We start from the raw sequence: 22,814 nt of genomic DNA, 5'->3' as shown, positions 1-22,814 counted from the left end.
GGGCAAGGAGAACAGAACAGAGGGAAAAATGCCAGAAATCTGGATTCTGTCTGGCCTCTGAGTTTCTACACATCATTCACGGTGATCTGCTGCAGTCCATTAACACCTTTCCAGGGATGACCTCAAGACTGTTCCTAACAGCAGCCTCCTTCACAGATGGAGGTGGAAGTTTGGAGGTGGTGGGGGAGTGGGTGCGGTAGCCCCTCAGACTGTGGTGTTGGACCCACAGCCAAGGTAATGGGAGCAGGGAGAGACCTGGCTTTGAGTATGGGTCCATTCCTATTTCAGGGGTTCCTGGAGTCCTAGAAAGTCAGAGAAGGAAGGGACTTCACCATTCAGTCTCCTCACTGTGATGAGGAAGACCCTGAAGTTCAGAAAGAGGAAGCTCTTTCTCCAAGGTTGAGAGGGCAGCCTAGCTGGGCTGTATGTGACTTATGACCCCATCCTGGGAAGTTCTCCCCTTGCTGAGCTGTCCCTCAACCAAACACCCCCAAGATAAAAGGCAGGGAGTCAAGGGCTGCTGGTAAGAGCTGTAGATGGAGCATCAGGAATGCTGTGTGCTAATCCTGGTTCTGCCCTTACTGTGAAGCCTGCGGGTCTCTTTGGGCATCAGCTCCCTTATCTACATACTGAGAGAGTTGATTTAGATAAGAGAGTCTAAATCAATAAATTGCAGGCTCACTGTGACCTACACAGTTGGTTTACATGACCAGTTTTGAATTGGCTTCCAGCAAGTACTAATTAATAGATTGCATTTAAGCCTAGCTTTATGGCTTGGAGGGTTATTCAACACTGAATCTACGTTCTCACACAGCAGTGATGAGCTGGAGCTGGGTGACCTTTGCCCCATCTCCAGTTTACTGCAGTCCCCACCACTCCCTGTTATGAAACACATGGTCACATTGACCCATTAAGGTCACTTGCCAGTTCATCCTTATAAAGCCCAGTCCAGACAGACTCAGTTCCCTGCTCCCCAGGCACAGACCACAGCATCCTCTGAGATTATCAGCCACTGAGTTCTGACAGGAACCTGAAATCTGCCTCCCACACATCACCCCATCATGCCCCCCAGGGGTCAGAGTGGACACATCGGTGCCCTCTGATGTCCATGTGGCTCTACAGAGGGTTGAAGACAGTGGGCCATCCTCCTTTGTCTTCTCTTAACTTGAAAGAAGTGTCCAGGCCCCTGAAATGTTCACCAGGGACCTCACTTCTAGGGCCCTTGGTGACCTCCTTTTTCTCCTCTGGACACTGTCCAGATGCTTGGTCTTCCCCTTGCAAGTTGGGAAGGCATGCTTGGAGCCATGAGGCTCCTTCAGGTCATCCCTGCTGCCTCATTCCACACTCCGCTCCTCTAGGGGTCCCTACGTGGCTGATGAGGCACTCGCCCGCTTGTAGCCCCAGCTCTCTGACCTCCAGCCCTTGCCCTCCTCACTCCAGCTACACTCTCTGCCTCATCACACTCTCTCTCATTTTCCAGGCTTCTCCTAATCTGTCCTCTGCCTGAAACTCCTGTGTCAGTTCCCTGCGGCTGCCATAATGAGTTACCACAGACACGGGGGCTTAAAACAACAGACACATATGATCTTACAGCTTTGGAGGCCAGGAGCCTGAGATCAAGATGAAGGCAGGACCGAGCTCCCCGCCTCCCACCCCGAGGGCTCCTGGGAAGAACAGTTCCTTTTCTCTGTCAGGCCCTGAGAGCCCAAGGCACTCCTCAGCTTGTGGTTTAGTTCAGTTCAGTCGCTCAGTCATGTCCAACTCTTTGCAACCCCATGGACTGCAGCACGCGAGACTTCCCTGTCCATCACCAAGTTTACTCAAACTCATGTCCATTGACTCAAAGATGCCATCCAACCATCTCATCCTCTGTCATCCCCTTCCCCTCCCGCCTTCAATCTTTCCCAGCATCAGGGTCTTTTCAAATAAGTCAGTTCTTCACATTAGGTGGCCAAAGTATTGGAGTTTCAGCTTCAACATCAGTCCTTCCAATGAATATTCAGGACTGATTTCCTTTAGGATGGACTGGTTGGATCTCCTTGCTGTCTAAGGGACTCTCAAGAGTCTTCTCCAACACCACAGTTCAAAAGCATCAGTTCTTTGGTGCTCAACTTTCTTTATAGTCCAACTCTCACATCCATACATGACTACTGGAAAAACCATAGCTTTGACTAGACAGACCTTTGTTGGCAAAGTAACATCTCTGCTTTTTACTATGCTGTCTAGGTTGGTCAAAGCTTTTCTTCCAAGGGGCAAGCGTCTTCTAATTTCATGGTTGCAGTCACCATCTGCAGTGATTTTGGAGCCCCCCCAAAAATAAAGTCTCTCACTCTTTCCATTGTTCCCATTTATTTGTCATGAAGTGATGGGACTGGATGCCATGAGGGAATCCCTTAATTCATTATATTTTCAAAGACTCTATTTCCAAGTAAGGTCATACTCTGAGGTTTCAGGTAGTCATGAGTTCTGGGGGGACTCTGTTCAACCCAGTGCAACCCCTCCTCTTGTTTCTGCAAGGAAACTTCATAGGAGATCTGTAAAATAGCACTACAGCCAACCTCTCTGGGATGCGACCCTTCCTCAGTGTATCCACAGCCCCCGGCCTTCCCATCGGAGCCTGATGTGAAGGGTCATTCTGTCTCCTCAGCTTCTCCACCACAACTGTGAGCCCTACGAGGGCAGAGGCCTTGTTTGGCTTGGTTAGCTCTAAATCCCAAGTGACTAGCTTAGTATCAGGCACATTGGAACAGAAAAACAACTGTCGTTAGTATATTAATGCATGCAGGTGGAGTCTAGAAAAATGGTACGGATGAACCTAGTTTCAGGGCAGGAATAGAGATACAGTCGTAGAGAGCAGATGTGTGAGGCGCAGGAGAGGGTGGGATGAATGGAGAGGTTGGGTTTGAAATAAAGACACTGCCGTGTGTAAAATCGATAGCTAGCGGGAAGCCGATGCGTAGCGCAGTGAGCTCAGCTCGGTGCTCTGTGATGACCTAGCGATGTGGGTGGGACGGCAGGTCCAAGAGGGAGGGGGTATATGTATACATACAACGGATTCCCTTCACTGTGGAGCAGGCATGACCACATTGTAAAGCCCTTATACACCAATTTTTTTTTTTTTTCTTTTTCCCAGAAAAGGCATGTTGTGGCTCCCTGACACATACGTCCCTTCCTTGAGCACTCTGCACAGCTGGGCTCAGATATGCAGAAGCGGAAAAGCCGCTTCCGGGTGTTTCCGGAAGTGAGCTGAGCCCGCGCTGCTCCACTTGGGCCCCGCGCATGCCCTTCTCAGGGCCCCGCTCGCCGGCCCCCGGTGTGGAGGACCCTGCCTGTACTGCCCGCCATGGCCTCCGGGTCTCTCCACTCGAGCCAGCCTGCCCTCCAAGCCGTGCTCAGAGCTGACCCTGAAAACCCAGGTTTAAATACATCCTGGCCTTCCTCAGCAGCTCGTCCTGGCTCCTCACGGCCCACAGGACCGAGTCCGGCTCCTGCGCCCAGCATTCAAGGCCCCGCTGCCTGGCCGGGCCTCAGCTCCCAGCCTCCGCAGCCTCCACGGGGTCGCACGAGCCGTCTGTGCCCTGTCCCTCTGGAAGCCTGGCCGACTTCCCATTCCTGGATGAAATTCTGACGCAGTTTGAGGAAAGAACAGCCTGCCTGAGAGTCCAGCAGGTCTTAGGAGCCTCGCTGTCTGTCGGCTGAAAAACAGCGTTATTTTTCCTCTACGAGTCTCTCTTGGCTTGGGCCTCCCGGCTGTATTTGCTTCTGGCCCGAGGACAGCTCTTTCCCTCGCTGGGGCCCCAACCGAGCACTTTGGAGAGGTTAGCGTGACCTGATGCTGGATGGAACTGAGTCTCGAGCAGCTAGGCTGCTAGCCCCCTGAATGGAGCACCCCACTCAGCCCACCCCCTGACCGCTGGGACAGGGCACCGCAGCCAGAGCAAGGTCACATTCCATCTGGGTTTAGGGACATCAGAGGCACCTGGACCCTGCCGACCTCCGGCTCCTTTGGCCACACTCAATTGACTGTCCACCTCGTCTCATGTAATAGGCCTGGACCCTTGTTCTTAGGCTGGGGTGGGAAGGGCTAGAGGCGAAGGTAGGGAGGAAACACATAAAGATGTGGAAGAAGAGAGACTGGGAGTGGGGGGCAAGCAAGACAGATGACTGAAAAAAAGTGAAGTCACTCAGTCGTGTCCAACTCTTTGCAACCCCACAGACTGTAGCCCACCAGCCTCCTCCATCCATGGAATTCTCTAGGGCAAGAGTCCTGGAGTGGGTTGCCATTTCCTTCTCTAGGGGATCTTCCCGACCTAGGGGTCGAACCCTGGTCTCCCGCATTGCAGGCAGAGGCTTTACCGTCTGAGCCACCAGGAAAGCCCAAGGACCCACCTAAAACCAAAGGACATTTCCAGCAGGGACCAGGGTAAAATTAACCCTGCCCAGGGAGAGGAGAGAGGAGAGCAAGGATGGGGATGGGAGGAAAGAGAGAGAAATGAGAGTCAGACAGAAACAGGAAGAAAGGGACAAAATGTGTGTGTGCGGGGGGGCGGGGTGGGGGATGATGGAAGAGCAGGAGGGGACTGAGAGAGAGGAGAGAGGGAGAAAGGAAAAGATGCAGGAAATAAAGGAGGGAGGAAGAGAAGAAGGAAGGAGGTAGGGGAGGAAGAGAGGGTTGAAGAGAAGAAAAAGAGAGACTGAGAAAGTTTCACAGTGGGAAGAAAAAACCAGGAAAGAGTGCGGCAGGAACCATCAGGTCATCCTGGCTCTGTCCCTGCTGTGTCCTGGATCAACCTCGGGCCTCGGCCTCGGCTCTCAGAGGCGGCCACCCCGGCCCTGGTCAGCATGGGGGTTTCCTCTGTGTACATCTCCTTCCCCTAGGAGCTGAGAGTCCCCTGAGAAGCTGGCCCAGCCATGCCCAGATGGGAGCATGAAGCTGGAAGAGGGAAGACGCACAGAGCCTTGAGCGGGATGAAGCTCTTCAACCCGGACTCCGACCCTTCTGTCTCTGATAACCGGGGGCTGGAGTCCACATCCTGGGCTCTGTTATCACCCAGCCTCCGAACTCATCTGAATTCATCAAACATTCTTTGGGGTGCTGCCACTCCACCCCTCTCCCGCAAATGGAGAAACATAGGCCTCCGAGGGGGAAAATGCCGTGTCGTCCAAGGCCTTGGAGCGTCCTAGGGCCAGACGCAGGATGACCTGCAGGCCCCCGCTTCCCATCCTCTGGGCAAGCACTATGAAAGCCAGACCTGAAGGGCTCCTGATGACTTTCATGCAATTTCCAGTAAATTCTGTGCTGATTCTTGGCACAAAGAGAGGAAATGAAGAGGGCAGCGTAGGAATGTAAATAAAAGGAAACTTTGGGATTCCATCTAATATGTAATTATAGTATCCGTGGCAGTGGCTCTGGATGCCTCTTCAAGGCGCTGCCCTGGCTGTGCCCAGGCAAGGGGTGGGGGGTGTCCTGGAGGTGATGGGGAACCCAACAATGCTCCATCCAAGGCTTTGAGCCCCTGGGCTTTTGGAATAGTATTTTGGGACAGGGAGCCTGGACTTGTTTGTAGAAACACATGGCCTTCTGGGGGTGCTGGGAAACAACTCAGCCCATGTGAGCTGGAGGACCTGAGCACCTCAAAACTGGCATTGGGACTGCGTCCCCAGGAGGAGCAGGGATCTTCACAGACTTGAGGCTCAACTGTTGGTGTGGCATCACCAGGACTGAAGTCTGGGATTCAGGGGGAGCCATGCAGCTTCTGGTGGCAGGACTCAAAATCTATTTCCCATAGTGTTTCCAACTCATCTGAGTAGGGAGCTCTATATAAAAGATCCTAATACTTTGGTCCCCTGATGCAAAGAGCTGACTCAGAAAAGACCCTGATGCTGGGAAAGACTGAAGGCAGAAGGAGAAGGGGACGACAGAGGAAAAGATGGTTGAATGGTATCCCGGACTCAATGGACTTGGGATTGATTATGCAAACTCAGGGAGATAGGATCTAGTGCAGTAATTTCAAATTGAACCTCTGGAAATAAATTGGCTAAATTAAAATCTTATCTTCTCATTTACTAGCCTTGAGGCTCTGGTCAACTTATCTAACCTCTCCCTGCCCTAATTGCCTAATCTGTTGCATAAGAGTAACAGTCACTGCCTTAGAGAGTTGTTCTGAGGATTAAGTTAGATAAGATTTAAGATGTTTTTTTTTTTTTTTTTTCCCCAGTAGTGATGTATAGATGTGAGAGTTGTACCATAAAGAAGGCTGAGTGCTGAAGAATAGATGCTTTCAAACTGTGGTGCTAGAGAAGGCTCTTGAGAGTCCCTTGGACAGCAAGGAAATCAAATCAGTCAATCCTAAGGGAAATCAACCCTGAATAGTCATTGGAAAGACTGATGATGGAACCCCAATAGTTTGGCCACCTAATGTGAAGAGTTGACTCACTGGAAAAGACCTTGATGCTGGGAAAGACTGAAGGCAGGAGGAGAAGGGGGCAACAGAGGAGGAGATGATCGGATGGCATCACTGACTCAATGGACCTGAGTTCAGGCAAACTGCAGGAGATGGTGAAGAACAGGGAAACCTGGTGTGCTGCAGCCCATGGGGTCACAAAGAGTCAGACATGACTTAGCAACCGAACAACAATAACAAGAAGATAGATAGGTAGGTAGCTACAGAGACATAGAAACCTTGAGATAGATATAGAGATATGGTACCAGATCACAGCCTGACACACAGTGGATGTCTTCTGAATGTCTGGTGAGAAAGGAAGTGAAGATGAGAAGTCAGTATCTCCATATTTCTGCATTGACTTCAACATTTTTCCAAAATCATCCAACAACTATTTATTGGATTCTTTACTGGCATCAGACACTGTTCTAGGCACCAGATATATAGGATGACGAAGGCAGACACAGACCCTACCCTACACAGTGGATGGTCTAGTGTGAAAAGGCAGATAACAGGAAAGTGAAAGTGAAAGAGTCAGTCCCTCAGTCGTGTCCGACTCTTTGTGACTCCATGGACTGTAGCCCACCAGGCTCCTCTGTCCATGAAATTTCCCAGGCAAGAATACTGGAATGGGTTGCCGTTCCCTTCTCCAGGGGATCTTCCCAACCCAGGGATGGAAACCAGGTCCCTTGAATTGCAGGCAGATTCTTTACCATCTGAGCCACCAGGGAAACCCAACAGATAAGTAAATTAGATGCTAAACCACTGCTGCTCTATTAAGTGGTATGGCTTTGTATGTCTGTGTGTATGGTGGGCATGACCTATTGCAGATAATGTGGTCAGAGAAGCCCTCTCTAAGAAGATGACATTTGATCATAGACCTGAAGGAGCAGAGCCAGGGGTCATGGGAAGAGCCAGGGGAAGGCCCTCCTGGGGAAAGAACAGTAGAAGCAAAGACCTTAGGAAAGACACATTCTAGCAATGTCTGCAGAGTGATGAGTAAAGGAATCAAGGTCAGATGAAGGATTGACTCACTCTCCTACTGAAATTTTGTGAACACAGTGGTCAACATAGTGATCCCAGGCATGACTGCTTAGGCAGAGTCGTGTAATAACAAAGAGTAGAAACAGTGGTCATCCTCTCATTAGTTATGAAGTACTGGCCGTGAGCTGGACACTATCTTGTGCTCTTTACATGTTTTGGTTCATTGAATCCTAGTGATCCTAGGAAATAGTTCCTATTAGCAAGATGATTCCATTGTAAAATGGATTCCATCATCCATTCAGATGACAAAACTGAAACTCAGATAGGTTAAGAAATTTGCCCAGGGCCACAAGGTGTAGGTACTAGAAGTGAAGTCAAAGTCGCTCAGTCGTGTCTGACTCTTTGTGACCCCATGGACTATACAGTCCATGGAATTCTCCAGGCCAGAATATTGGAGTGGGTAGCCTTTCCCTTCTCCAGGGGATCTTCCCAACCCAGGGATCGAACCAGGTCTCCTGCATTTCAGGCAGATTCTTTACTAGCTGAGCCACACAGAAAGCCTGTAGGTACTGGAACCAAGGTACAAATTTACCTCTGTCTGAGTTCAAAGACTTGAATTAAAAATATGTATATGTGGCAGGGTGTGGGGACGGATGTACCTTCAAAACATTTATTGCCCTTCCCTTTGCTGTTGTTTTGACAAGGTGATCATGGTAAGTTCTTATGTTCACACGTCTTAGGACAAAGTCAAAGCACTTTCTCATATACTATCCAGTTTGCTCTTTGCAACAACTTGGGAAGGTGCAATTATCTCCATTTCATGGATGGATTAATTAGCTCCATTTTCCAGATGAGAAAGATGAGCTGTGAAGTACCTTTCCTGAAAAGTGGGGTATTCTTGTCTCCAGTGTTCTTTCCATTGCAAATGTTTGCTTGTGGTTAGAAGGTCCTCCTCCACTATCCCTACCAGGTAGTTCTGAGAATTCCACGTGTGTGAGTGGACAAGGACAAGGTCAAGAAGAGCAGGTGAGGGTGTGGTCAGCTTGGGGATGGCTCTCAGCTCTCTCTCTTCTTCTCATGTGACTCTGGACAAAATGTTTCGTCCTTTAAACCCCAGTTTCCCCACGTGTGATATGAAATATGATGAATATGATGTCAGATCTATAGGGTTATGGTGAGGATGGAATGAGATAGCACATGGAACATCCGTGGCCTGGTTCCTGACACTGAGTGAGTGCCCAGTACATGCTTATCATTGCCTCACTCCTGTTATCCAGGAGGCCCTGGGGCCTCTGAGAATTGGGCTGTTGGTCCAGAGTCCCCATCGCTGCCTCAGTGTGTGAGTCATAGAGCCCACTGAGTTTAACCTTTCCATTTCACAGATGAGAACATCAAGGCCAGAGGCGGGGGAGGAACTTGGGAGAACTCCCAGGTCTTGCCGGGAGCAAGTGTGGGAACTGCTCCCAGTCTGACTCCTGACCTCCGGCTCTTCCCTTGCCCTGAGCCTCTGGTCCCCGTGGGCATGGGCACGGGGTTGCAGGACCCCGGCTCCCCTGGCATTCCTCTCACAGAGCTGAGGCCCAGGAGGGGAGGGCAGGCCTGCGGCGAGCCTCCGAATGTGTGGAGATGAGCCCCCACCCCAGGAATTAGGCCTGGCCGCTGCTGTGTGTTTGCTCAGGACCCTTTGGCAGTCGTCCATGCTCAGAGAGAGGCAAGGAGGCCAAACAAGACAGAGGCTGATTCCCTCGGATAATAGGAAACTGGGGGGGCGGCAACAAAAAGGGTGTCTAGGCCTCCGGCCAGGCGAGGGCAGAAGCGATGGATGCAGCCTGGTCTGACCCTTCCACCGTGAGCGGCGATCCCCGCTCAGGGTCACCCTCGGACTCCGACAGCCCAAAGGCACAGGAGCTGGTCACAGTCAGCACTGCTGGGGACCCGCTCCCTCCGCTGCTCTTTGTTGGTTTTCATTCAGAAGTAAAACAAATGAAACAAACAAGGAAATTCAATTTTAACAGGCCCAAGTGCCGATGCCCCTGTTTTGTTATATCAGGGTGAGCTTAGGACAAAAAAAAGAATCAGACTTGACTTTGACTCCTACAGTTGGTCTCAACTCTGTGGGCTGTGTAAAGTGACATGGATGGAGAGGCTGAGAAAGCAATTTGCCTTCCTAGGTAGGGTGGAGAGAGGGAGTGGGGATAGACGGGGGCCAGAGAGAGAGAGAGAGAGAGAAGGACAAACCAAAACTCAAGCAACAGGATCGAGCAACTGAGATACATGTGTGCGTGAGTGCCTGCTAAGTCACTTCAGTCGTGTCTGACTCTTTGTGACCCAATGGACTGCAGCCCACCAGGCTCCTCTGTCCATGGGATTCTCTAGGCAAGGATACTGGAGTGGGTTGCCATGCCCTCCTCCAGGGATCTTCCGATTCAGGGGTCGAACCCACGTCTCTTATGTCTCCTGCACTGGCAGGCAGGTTCTTTACCACTAGCCCCACTTGGGAAACCTGACACACACACGGAAACACAAATTAAGAGAATAACACACAGAAAGGCAAAGAAGGAATGATTGGAGGATGGCAGACAAAGACAGTAAGCTATGTGGAAAATATTCACACAAGAGACAGAACAAAAAGCCAGGAGAGAGGTACGGAGGGGCAGAGAGGTATGGTAGGGTACAACAAGTAAGAAGGTAAGAAAAGTTGGAAGAGCAAGAGCCCAGGAGGAGAAGAGAGGGAATGAGAAAAAAAATCCCTATGGCAGAAGGATGCATATCGAGAAATTTCTAGCTGGGGTGGGTCTACTGCCTCTTCATTTTGAAGACGCTGAACTTGTGAAACAAGGAGAGGATGTGAACATCCCGCCCAAGGTCCCAGAGACAGAAATGGCGGTAGTGGGGTGTGAACCCAGACTTTCTGACTGAGAGACCATGCCTCTGTGCCTAAGCACCCGAACCCTTCCATCATGCCTTCTGGCAGCCATGGATGGAGGGTCTGATGTCCACCCATGCTTAATTAAAACTCGGGAGTCTGGACTCATGCTCTCTTTTCAGCCTGCTTCTCTCCAAATGACCCTAGATGCTCATTCTTCTCATAGCTCTTCCCAGATTATCCTGGGGGGAAAAAAAAGACACTGAGAACCAGCAACTGGGTCAAAGAGAATGAAAGAGGAAGTAGAAAAAGAAACTAACATTTCCTGCAGACCTCTCCCACATGCTGTGCATTCTGGTAAACTCCATTCGTGGAGTTTCTTCATGCTCTTCCCTACAAGTCTATGAGATCAGAAGATTCCCGGCCCCCTTTCCCAGAGGGAGGAATTGTTGCCTAGAGCAGTAACCCCGGGCCTTCCCCAGGGCAGGCCGTGGGTACAGGACAGCAGCAGGGTATACACCCAGCTCTGCTCATCTCCAAAGCCTGAACTCTTTCCACTGCCTCATGTAGCCTTTTTGGCCCAAGAGGAAGAAAATTCATTTTGGTAAGCAAAGAACAAGCAGAAAATGCAAAACCCCAAGAACTGACACTGGAACTCTTTTAAAACTGGAGACTTGAGTCGGTCAGACCAGGGGAGGAGAGCCGCCAGTGCAATGAGAGACGGGTCCAAACAACATGCTGGCTCCTTGTCAGAGCGGCCCACATCCCAGGCTGGTTAATAAAATCGATTTCAGAAAGAAAATAAAGATATGTTCAGCATTAGGGATGACAGGCTCATGACAAGCACATTTTCAGGACAGGAAAAGAAAGGATGCTCCTGTTTTGAGAGGTGGGAGGGAGGTGGAGGGGGGCGGGTGGGATGTTGGTCAGGAGGGATGGAAGAGGCGAGCGAGGATACTCATCACTCCTGGAGGATGGCAGCGTATGTGTCAGCTCTCAGGGTTAATTGCTCTCGGGGTTCCATAAAACATTCCCTTACTCGACATAGCAGGCCCGTAGGGCTCCAGCCTGGGTAATGCCGAGTCCCCACAATGTCACCCAGAGACAGGGTCACTACTCACATCTCAGCAGACAGGAACCACCTGCTGGGGCTCCGTCCCTCTCTACTACATCTTCTCTCCCAGCAGTTGGAGAATGGAGCGGGAGGTAGCTGAAATTCATTGCTCCTACAGCAGGGGCAGCAAGCGCAATAGTGACAAGAGCTAACGGTCTTCACACTCCTACTGGGGGCTTGTGACAAAGTGAAGAATTTGGGGGCATTATTAGCTCATCAAATCCTCCCGGGCTCCCAGTGAACCAGACACCATATTGTCTGATTTACACACTGGGGGAAACAGAGGCTGGAAGGTTGAGAAGTTCCCCCTTTGCCAAACAGCTGAGGAAGTGCAGGGTGGAGGTCTGTCTGCCTCCAGTCTATGCCCTCAATAAGGGATGGAGGACCCAGAAGTCAGGCAGCAGAAACTTTCCAAAATGCTGCTTTCTTCATATGATCATAGCCTTTAGAGTTGAAGAGGATCATAAAGCTCTTAATCTCGTCGCACACTCGTATTTCACAGATGCAGTGACCCTAAAGCTCAAGGGATCAGCATCAGAGTTTACTGATTAAGAGGCTGTAGACTCATGCTCCAAAGCCCTAAATACCAAGTCATTGCTAAAGGCCTGAGGTAAACACTACCGCTGCTATAAAAGTTGCCCACACATCCCACTGAAAGATGTCTATAGCCTATTGTACTTTAGGGATTCCATTCCTAGAGTTCTTGCTGTCCCTGACTGATCCTGCCTTTCTATCTAAAATAAAACCTGGGCCCTAACATCTATGACACAGTCACTGGCAGAGCCCAGGTCGGAAGCCCTGATTTCCATCTCATGGTGATATTGCTGAGTCTGGTGCATGAACACATTGAGTGTTACAAGGAGCCTGAATATGTCAAGAGCTGAAAAGAGTCCAGTGGTCTTCAAAAAAGTCACATTCTTCCACAGAAAACAGGGATGGGATACGTTTTGGAGATGAGGAGTAGTCACTCAGTCCACCAGGGAAGCCCTTTGGAGATGGTGGACATTTACAGATTGCAGAGGGGCTACCCTGGTAGCTCAGATGGTGAATGATCTGCCTGCAATGCAGGAGACCTGGGTTCAATCCCTGAGTCGGGAAGATCCCCTGGAGAAGGAAATGGCAGCCCAGTCCAATGTTCTTGCCTGGAAAATCCCATGGACAGAGGAGCCTGACAGACTGTAGTCTATGGGTTCACAGAGTCAGACATGACTGAGTGCCTAACACATACACACACAGTGCTTACTGAGCGCACACTTAGACACTCTGCTGAGGTGTTCCTTATTTAATTCTCATGCAAAGCTACAACCTGAGTTTTATTATTTCTGCTTTACTGAGGTTCATAGAGGCAAAGTGACTTAAGGCCACACAACTAAAAATGTCAAACCCAGATTTGAATCCATGGTCTGTGGTCTTCCAAACTACCGTTAGGTTTTAAGTTATCAGAGGATAGACATTTTATCTTAGGCACATTTATATACTTGCCTTCTAACACAGTGCCAAGACATAGGAAATCTTTAGACAGGTCTGTTGAATAAGTAAATGAGTATAAGTGAGTAAATAAAAATGTGAATGAATTAAAGGATGAATAAATAAGTGAAGGAATAATGGAGTATAAGAATGAATGAATAGATAGATGAATGGGATGGATGGATGGATGGATGAATGGATAAAGGTAAGAAGAGGGGGGAGATAGATGGAGAGATAAACAGTGGATAGATGGATGGATAAGCAAATGAATAATGAATTTAATTTAAAAAATGAGTGAGCTGAGTCATTAATTGGTCAACAATGCCTACTTAGTCAACACTTGCAGCTTTTTAGATAAGAGAGGGAGGTGGCTTACAGTTTCATAATCAGAGTGAAGAGAGCAGGTCTCTAGAACTCTGTGTTACAGCTCTGTGGCCACATCTTAATGAGGAGACACTCACTGAGTTGGGAAACAAAGACAATGAGCCCCTTCCCCTCTGAGATGGACAGGTGAGTCTCAGATGCTTCAACGTTTGCATCTCCAGACACTGGGATGCAATGACTCTGTGCAATACTCTAGGAAACAGTTATAATGGTACCATTACTGAGGGTCCGGATGGATCTAATACTGAAAAAGTATATGTATATCCTACATACGTATAGAGACTTTAGATATGCCAATCTACCATCTTTCAGAGGAGATATGAAATCGAGAAAAGAACACTACACAGAGACTCCTCTCTCTGCCCTCCTTGCAGACTTGCCATGTTCCCTCTCTGGCCTGCTGTTTCTTCCTCAGTAGGAGGATGGTTCTGAGGGACTGGCTTCCTCGGGCCCTTTAGCACTAGCAGTGTATGATTCTGTGACTCACTGTGGTGATATTTCTAAATCTCAGCATATCAAGGTGCACACACAGACTGGTCTATAAAACATTTGGCTGTCCTGGACAGATTACTCATGCCGTGCCTCCCAGACTACTTAAACTTGCCCTGTCTGCTTCATGCTCCCCACACACAAAGGATGTCTTACTTGTAGAGACCGTCGGGCTCCAGACACTTGAAGATGACGGAGTAGATACTGACTTCAGGGACCTCTCCATGGCTTCGACCAGCTGCTACACAAGATGTACCCAGGCCAGAGAGTAAGTCATCGGCAAAACTCAGGAATTCTCCTGGAGGGAGACAAAGAAAGATGAGCTCCCCAGCTCAGGCCTTGGTGAGCAGACATTCTTGCTGTTGTCCAAACCCATCCAACGTCTGGATACCATTATTAAGAGGATTAATGGACAAGTACAGGAAACGAAAATGACACAGATCAGGGTCTACTCCTGATGACTCTTTGCTTAAATTTCTGTCTGCATTTTCTCAAGTGTGACGTGAGATACTAATACCTACCTTTATAAGATTGTAGCAAAGCTCAAATGGGGTATATTACCATGCAATAAAAATGCTTGACAAGGCAACAGGAGGATAGTGCACTCTGTCTCAAGTAACTATTTCAGCCTGGTCACTGCCATTCACTGCCTCTCCACTTCTTCAGCAAGCTTCTTTGGAGTTGCAGTTTCCCTCCTCGCATGATGAAGGTGTTGGACTAAGGATGTCAAACAGGTCTCATGTCACATGGTCACTGCTACACATCAGTACTGGCTTCATGGTATGTTATACTGAGGTGGACTGAGACTGTTACAGCTCACAGGGAAAGAGTTCCATGACTGATTAGTGATGAAGCTCATGAGACAGGAAGGGACCGTAGACGAGCAAGTGCCTTGGACCCCATGATTTCTAAATGTCGGTCTAGCCATTGGATTTTAGGAGGCTGCTGAAGTTTACTAGAAATAGGGTTAATCATGAAGATGAGATGGGCTTTCCTGGTGGCTCAGTGGCAAAGACTCCTTCTGCCGATGAAGGGGACGCAGGTTTGATCCCTAGTCTGGGAAGAGCCCACTGCTCTAGAGAAAATGAGTGCATGCACCACAACTATTGAGCCTGTGCCCCAGAGCCCAAGGGCAGCAGTTACGGAGCCCATGAGCCACCGCTGCGAAAGTCCATGCACCTGGAGCTCATGCTCCATGCCAGGAGACGGCGCCCCAAGGAGAAGCCCACGCGCTGCAACAAAAAGTAGACCCTGCTCTCCACGACCGGAGAAAGCCCACGTGCAGCAGTGGAGACCCGGCACAGTCAATAAAAATCACAATGAAAACAAGTGAGCAAATACGTCTCTTTAAAAAATAAAAGACAATGAGATGAAGACTAGGAGGAATAACTAAACATCTGAAATCTTGAGATCTAGGCTTAGTCAAGAATTTGCTGTATACTGTGGACAACTGAATTCCCACCTCTGTACTCAGGTTTCCTCCTCTATAGACTGAAGGTACTACAGTCACTGTTTGGATTTCTGAAAACATAAAATAAAAACAGCTGTGCACGAAGACTAAGTTATAAGGATAAACACTGTGGTACTACTTACACTAGCAAGAATTTAAAAACAGCTAACTATTTAATGATATCAAGATAGTACCATTAATTATAGGTCAATGATGCAATGAAATATTTTATAGTCATCAAAAATAACATTGAGGAAAACAAAGTTATTTGAAAGGATATCCATAGCCTGGTTCAGTTCAGTCGCTCAGTCATGTCTGACTCTTTGCGACCCCATGAATCACAGCAGGCCAGGCCTCCCTGTCCATCACCAACTCCTGGAGTTCACTCAAACTCATGTCCATCGAGTCAGTGATGCCATCCAGCCATCTCATCCTCCGTTGTCCCCTTCTCCTCCTGCCCTCAATCCCTCTCAGCATCAGGGTCTTTTCCAAGGAGTCAACTTTTCACATAAGGTGGCCATATGCTCTTCCATAGCATAGTAGTTTAAAAAAAAAAAAAAACCAGTTTACATTATTACAGAATAATTTAATTTTTGGTGGAAATTTTACATGTATCTCTATCTAGAAAAAGGAATAAGATATAGCAAATGCATAATATGACTTTGGAAAGTGAGATAATGGGTAATTTCTCTTATAGTTTTGCTTATCTGTCTTTTAAAAATTATCTACAATGGACATGTATTGCTTTTGCAACAAGAAAAAAATTAATCAATGGAAATTACTTAGAAATTAAAGTAAATGAGCCAGACTAAATGGCCTCTGGGGCTTCCCTCATAGCTCAGTTGGTAAAGAATCTGCCTGCAATGCAGGAGACCCAGGTTCAATCCCTAGGTTGGGAAGATCCCCTGGAGAAGGAAATGGCAACCCACTCCAGGATTCTTACCTGAAGAATCGTATGGACAGAGGAGTCTGGCAGGCTATAGTCCAAGGTGTCGAAAGAGTTGGACACGACTTAGCAACTAAACCACTAAACCACCAAATGGCCTCTAAGTCTTCCAGTTCTAAAACACGATGATTTTAGAGACAAGTGAGGTACTATATATACTATGTGATATGAAATGAGATGAGGCCTCCAAACTGCTGACTCCTTGCTCTTCTTCATGTGTGATACGGAGGGCTTTGCACTCTTTCCTCACTTAGATTCTCAGCAATAAACAAGAGGAGGACGTCTATTCAACTGTCTTCTCTCCATGTGGGATTAAGGACAATCCAACATGGTAGAATCATCATGAAACAGTCACACCAGCCATGTGTCTGGGAAGACATGGCACTTCTCTACCAGGGAACTGAGTGGGCAGAATTTACAGATCACTTCCTTTTGGTCTTCTAAAGAAGAGTTTCACCTTCACTCACAAGAGAACCATGTGACATTCATCTGACTGAACTGTCTAGATGACCCTGGGATTCAAGCAGACAACAGTTCTAAAACATATTTGTCCCTATGGTCCAACAATGCACATCTGATGTGTGGTGTTTTTTGTTTTCTGCTTTTTACAAAGGAAAAAAAGCAGACTTGATACATACACGCCAGAGCAAGCGTCTGAATCAGGCTAAAGTCAGTGACATACAAGTTCAGCTGCTATTGCCAGACAGACTTGGGACAGAATTTGAGTTCTAACAATTATTACAAGTCCCTTAACTTCTCAAGTCTCAGTTTGCCTTCCTGCAGTAAGGGGTCAAGGACTCTTTTATGAGATTGGAATCTAGAAAGAAAGGCTGAGTCCAGGAAGAAAGTCTGTTTAGAGTCAGAGGTTTTGCCCCTCTCCCCCCAAAAAATTGAGGAGGTAACTGAAATGCTTTTTCTCACCAATTTTGGCATCCTTATGTTTTCTGTAGGCCTCTTATATCAAGCTTTTTCCATAATAAAATCATAATCCAAGATGTCTTCCAACTTGGTACCAAAGCAGAATAATATATGGGGTGAAAAATAAAGGAGGAAAAACAGAGACTGTTCACTGGATGGAGTGAGGGCTTTGTTTCTCTTGGTTTTTCAGGATTCCAAGGCTGGCTGCTGGCATTTGTTTTTTTTGAGCTTGAATCCATGTCTGTCTGCTTTGCAATTTGCTTCCAGATAGCCATTGAAAAAGTTGGCCCTCAGTGAGGGAATTCAGTATGCTGTGGCCTGTATTAACCGTCTTCAAGCCAAAAGATGGTTGACATTTAATTTCAAATGGACATCGTTTTCCAGATATTTCCATGCATTTCAGAATAACTTAGACCATGGATAAAAGCCCCATTGGTCAGTAAGTTCAGCACACAGCTCAGTTTATAGGTTTGGTTCAAGTAAAGAAATTGTATAATGTGGAGTAGATAACTAGTCATGTCAAACACATTATGATGATGCTCAGTGTTCAGTTCTGTTTGGGACTCTATACATATAATAACCGTCCAAACAAAAACAGCTACTATGAAGGAAACTGATATTTTCATGCCAACTTTTGCTTTTCCCATTTAATTCTCACAAATCCAGTCTTAAGGAGTTAAATGTTAGTATCTCTGTGATAAAGCTGAAGTGAAGTTCACAAATCTAGGAAGAGACAGAGCTGAGATTTGAACCCACATCCTCCTAATTCCAAAGCCATTCTTTGATGCTATGCTGCCTCCTAGAGAAAGTTCAAAAAACCAAGAGTGTTAGACAGGGAGCTTTCTCAACTCCTTTCAAATTGCGATTGAATTCGTGCCACTCTCTTAGGTCTACAGGCTTGGGAAACGAAACAATAAAAGAAATGGTCCCTGACCTTCCACAGCTTGTAATCTGACAACAGGAAGGGTTGTTAAATACAAGAACAGACCCATAAAGTAAACTGAAAGATTGCTTGCTTTGGCACTCTATCCCAGAAGGTTTAAATGCAACCTAGAAGGAGACAGGTGAATGCAGCGACCCCCTCACTGTCCTTCCTCTCCCAGTGGGGGTGGGGGGTGGTAAGAAAGGCCTGGGGGCTTCTCCGAGTACAAAGGTGAATTTGTGCAATTCAGCATATGCCTTGTGGTATCATGGTATACACATTCCATGTCTGGCAGCGGTATAGTTGAATGAACAGCAATAAAGTGCCGTGGTTAAGAGGCTGGGCTCCGCATTTACACTGCCTGGGGCTAAATCCTGGTACATCCCCACTTACAATTTGCTTTGGACAGGTTCCTTGACTCTCCACATCTATTTTTATCATATGTTAAATGGGTAGAATAATGCTATCTAATTTAACAGCATTGTTGTAAATATCATATAAAATATTATATATGTGTGCTGTTTACAAACCAATTAGCACAATGTCTGGCATACGGTGACAGCTCAAAATAGAAATCAGCTGTGAGCATTGTTTTTGTTGTTATTGTTGTTGTCATCACAATAGAGGAGAGATATAAGGACCGTCAGGGATTATTTTTATCCAGCCTGCTCCTCTTCCACATGACAGAACTGAAGCCCAGATAAACAAAGTGGCCATGTCCACGGCCATACACAAAGTGGGAGGTAGCCCTGGATCAAGCCTGACCTCTCAACTCCTAGAGCCTATGAGACAATTCCTGCCAGCGAGCATATGAGAGAAAATCACCGAGAACTGAAGAGCTTCCAGAGCCGCTCAAGGAGCCTGGGCTCCTCAGGCTGTGACCAGCTTTAATCAACACGCATGCGAGCCACACGCACTGGCCATTTACTGTGTGCCGGGCCCTTTGCACGGCACACAGCTCCACCCTGCCGTCTTCTCCCACTTGAAATCTCCGAGGACGACAGAAAGCCCAGGGGAGACAGAAGGCATTCCATAGATTTCACATATGTAACGTAGCCCCACGGTGGTTCGTGAATTAGAACATCCAGACCTCCAGGCAGTAAGAAGAGACAGTGAATGTGGTGGGGGCTGGAATCGGTCTCCTGGATACCCACCCCAGACTGCAACCAGATCAGCTCCAGTTTGATCTGTCTTATAGACTAGTGGCCCATGTTCTATTTAGGTTGGGAATAAAGACTGTTCTTTAAAAGTCTTGGCTTAAAAGTTTTATTGCTTAAAACGTTTGAATCTTAAAACCCTGCCGCACTCCCTGATACAAATTCAGAGGCTCGGGAATGTTATCAGTACACCCCCATTCGAGGATTTGCAGCTACCTTCACACAGAGTCCAGAACCCCAATCCAGCTCTCCGGCCTCCGAGCACTGTGCGCCTTCCACCAGGACAGTGCTCGGGCTACCTCTTTCCTAGCATGTCACGGCCACATGGCTGAAGCCTTCTAGATCCAGGCTGCTACTGCCACCTGGCCCATGCCTGTCCAAAACTACCCTAACATTCTTTTTCTGTTTTCCTTTCCTTGAAAACAGATAGGGAGTTGGGACTCGCTGAACAGGAATGTGCCTGTTCCCCATTATGGCCCTTCTGGGGCTGTAACCTGAGTGGGCTCGGGCCAGACCCCCGCACATTTCTTGATCCACTCAGCCTCGAGCCTTGCTCTCATTACCATCCGCAGAGAAGGTCAATCACGATTGTGCTGAAGCTTCAGAACCAACCCAGCAAAGCCCAGAGCGAGTTTCCTGAAGGCCCCACCCCCTCTGCCTCGGCGCTCTCCCTCCCCTTTCATCACTGCCTCGGTCCTCTTCCTCCTGGTTCCCCCTCTCCTCCTCCTCCTCCCTCCCTCTCTCTCTCTCTCGCTTCTGATTGAGTTGAGGTCACAGTCAAAGCCGGCCATGAGAGCAAATTGAAAACAGGTTGGGAGAAAGGCAGCAAAGAAATTCCAAGATGGAAGGGGCCGGGGCAGTGAGTTATTTAGCCCAGGTGGGGAGAAAGGTCCCTGCTCGGAACACCACGCTCTTTTCAGGAAACGCCGAGGGGACTGAGAGGCCACCCTGGGCCTGGCCTCTCTCTAACCCGCAGATGCTCTTCACTGCAGTGCCCAGGGAGCAGCAGGGCTCTGCGCCTCCCCCACCCTTCCTATACGTGGGCAAATGCAGAAGTTCATTCTGAGACCTTGTCGGTGACAAAATGCATTTTTTGAGGGCCTCACACCATTCAGCTGCAGCCGGTTTGTTTCTCCCAAATCCTAAAGTTATTTTAAATCAGAAGAACTGGTTGTGGGATGCTTTTCACATTTGCTGTCATGGCAGTATGAGCTAAGAAAAAGAGATTGGGTTTGGGGTGGGGGGCAGACGAGACCTGCTTTTGAAGCCAGGCTTCATCACTAATGAACTACATTATCTATGGATGGATGATTAAACTCTCCAAGACAAGTTCTTCATCTGAAAGTAGAGGATCATCAGAGAATCAGCAAGGAATACATGAGATAATGTATGCCGTGTACCTGCTACATGAATGGTTTACCAATGTTACAGCTCCCTCCCCCATGCTACCTCATCCTCATCGTATCTCATCAATTTGCTGGATGACAAACTCTTTAGTGGTCAGACTCAGCTGCTTTCAGATACATTACATAATACCTAATTCCCTATCACCTACCCTCCCTTTTTTTTTTCCTGCAAAATGAAGTAATTTTAACAAGAAGGACAGAAGGTAGGCAGTCAAGGAGGCAAGGAGAGAGGAGAAGATGATGTTTCTTTAGCTCTTATCATATGACATCAGCAGTGCTAGACAGCTTTACGTAATTGTCTTGATTAAACATTCAAAACAACCCTGACTTGATTAATAGTCAATACTGTGGACACCTGATGCTGGGAGAGATTGAAGGCGGGAGGAGAAGGGGATGACAGAGGATGAGATGGTTGAATGGCATCACCAACTCAATGGACATGAGTTTGAGCAAGCTCCGGGAGTTGGTGATGGACAGGGAAACCTGGCATGCTGCAATCCATGGAGTAACAAAGAGTTGGACAGGACTGAGTGACTGAACTGAACTGATTAATACTCAATACGACCTAATGAATTAGGTTAATTGTGCATTTACAAATGAAGGAACAGGTTCAAACAATGTTGAACGCCTTGCCTAACAAGATCCACCTGGGAACAGTAGAGAAAAGGCCAGAACTGGGACATTTCCCATCCAAAGTCTGTTTTTCTCCTAATACATATTTGCCTACAGATGGCAAGATGCTTCTGGTGGGAGCTGTGTTTTACTCACCTCTGTGCTTCCAGTATCCAGCACAGGGCTGGCCATGTAGGCATTTATGGAATTGTATGAAACCAATCTTCAGTGGCTGAAGCCTGGATCCAGACACATCTCCCTAACACTATCACTTGTCATCAGAACTCTTTTGGGAAGCCAGGCTGCCTCCTGTGTGATCTCTTTCAGGAGGGCACAGGACTTCCATGTTACAGGAGAGAAAGTGAAAGTCACTCAGTCATGTCCAGCTTTTTGCAACCCCATGGACTATACAGTCCATGGAATTCTCCAGGCAAAAATACTGGAGTGGGTTGCCATTCCATTCTCCAGGGGGATCTTCCCAACCCAGGATCAAACCCAGGTCTCCTGCATTGCAGGCAGATTCTTTACCAGCTGAGCCACCATGGAAGCCCAAGAATACTGGGTTGGGTAGCCTATCCCTTCTCCAGGGGTTCTGCCCAACCTAGGAATCGAACCGGGGTCTCCTGCATTGCCGGTGGATTCTTTACCAATATAAGGGCTCTGAAAAAGGTGATGGTGGTCTAGCCAATATCTACTGAGAGCCCCCATATGCCTGGTGTTGTGCTATCACCCTCATGAGGCTTCCTGGGTGGTACGGTGGGAAGAGAATCCACCTGCCAACGCAGGAGACACAGGTTCAATCCCTGAGTCAAGAAGATCTCCTGGAGAAAGAAATGGCAACCCATTCCAGTGTTCTTGCCTGGAGAATCCCATGGACAGAGGATTCTGGCGGGCTACAGTCTATGGGGTCACAAAAGAGGCAGACACGACTGAACACACACACGTGCCTCCTTGAGGCAGGAGGGACATGCACACCCCAGGCCCCCGCCCCCGCTAAGCAGTTTGAGTCTGTTCCCTGTGGACAGAAACTCCAAAATATCAATAGCAGGGCAACTGAAAGAGGAGACTGGGCCCTGCCCAGATAAAAGGTAAGAGACAAGATATTTCTCATTCTCGAAATCAGGGACTTTCATGACTAGACAGCTCATTGGAGGTTAAAAGGGGAGTGATGCCAAGCTACCCATAGGCCTCTCTGCTGGGATCCACCTTGGCTGGGAGATGCTCACACATCCTTGGGAGGATCCTCAGATATACCAAATACAGGCTGAGAACCAGGAAAATCAGAATGATTGGCCAAAGGAAAACCCAGAAGAAATGCCCATGAAAATGATTTAAACTACCGCAAGGGCATGAGTCTATCCACACATACTGTCTTCTTTCCCCTGCTAACAAACACTTTACTTGTTTCACTACTTTCTGTCTTTGTGGGAATTCTTTCCTGCAAAGCCGAAGGGTCAGGGTCTTGTCACTGACCACTCATCTAGTGGCTAGGACTCGGTGCTCTCACTGCCACCGCCCAACCTCAATCTCTGGCAGGGAACCGAAACCCTGCTTCAGGCCACTGTGAGCCAAGGCCACCCAGGATTACTCATACCAGCCCTGAAGTGGACATCTATAGGCTTGACTGGCTTTCAAACCTGCCTCCTGCTACGTATA

General features: G+C 48.1%; 1 protein-coding gene across 3 annotated transcripts in view; it reads right to left on the bottom strand.

The window, feature by feature from the left end:
- The window catches only part of ASTN2 (astrotactin 2), a 993,079-nt gene that overhangs the window by 43,299 nt on the left and 926,966 nt on the right, over positions 1–22,814 (bottom strand). For all 3 annotated transcript variants that reach the window (XM_043927598.1, XM_043927599.1, XM_043927600.1), the window contains one exon: positions 13,904–14,045. In XM_043927598.1, coding sequence (XP_043783533.1) covers positions 13,904–14,045 — 142 coding nt within the window. The remainder of the gene's footprint in view (positions 1–13,903; positions 14,046–22,814) is intronic.

The sequence above is a fragment of the Cervus elaphus genome, chromosome 16 (genome assembly GCF_910594005.1).
Source record: "Cervus elaphus chromosome 16, mCerEla1.1, whole genome shotgun sequence".
NCBI lineage: Eukaryota > Metazoa > Chordata > Mammalia > Artiodactyla > Cervidae > Cervus > Cervus elaphus.
Note: the sequence above shows the minus strand (reverse complement) of the source record. Positions and strands in the feature narration are given on the sequence as shown.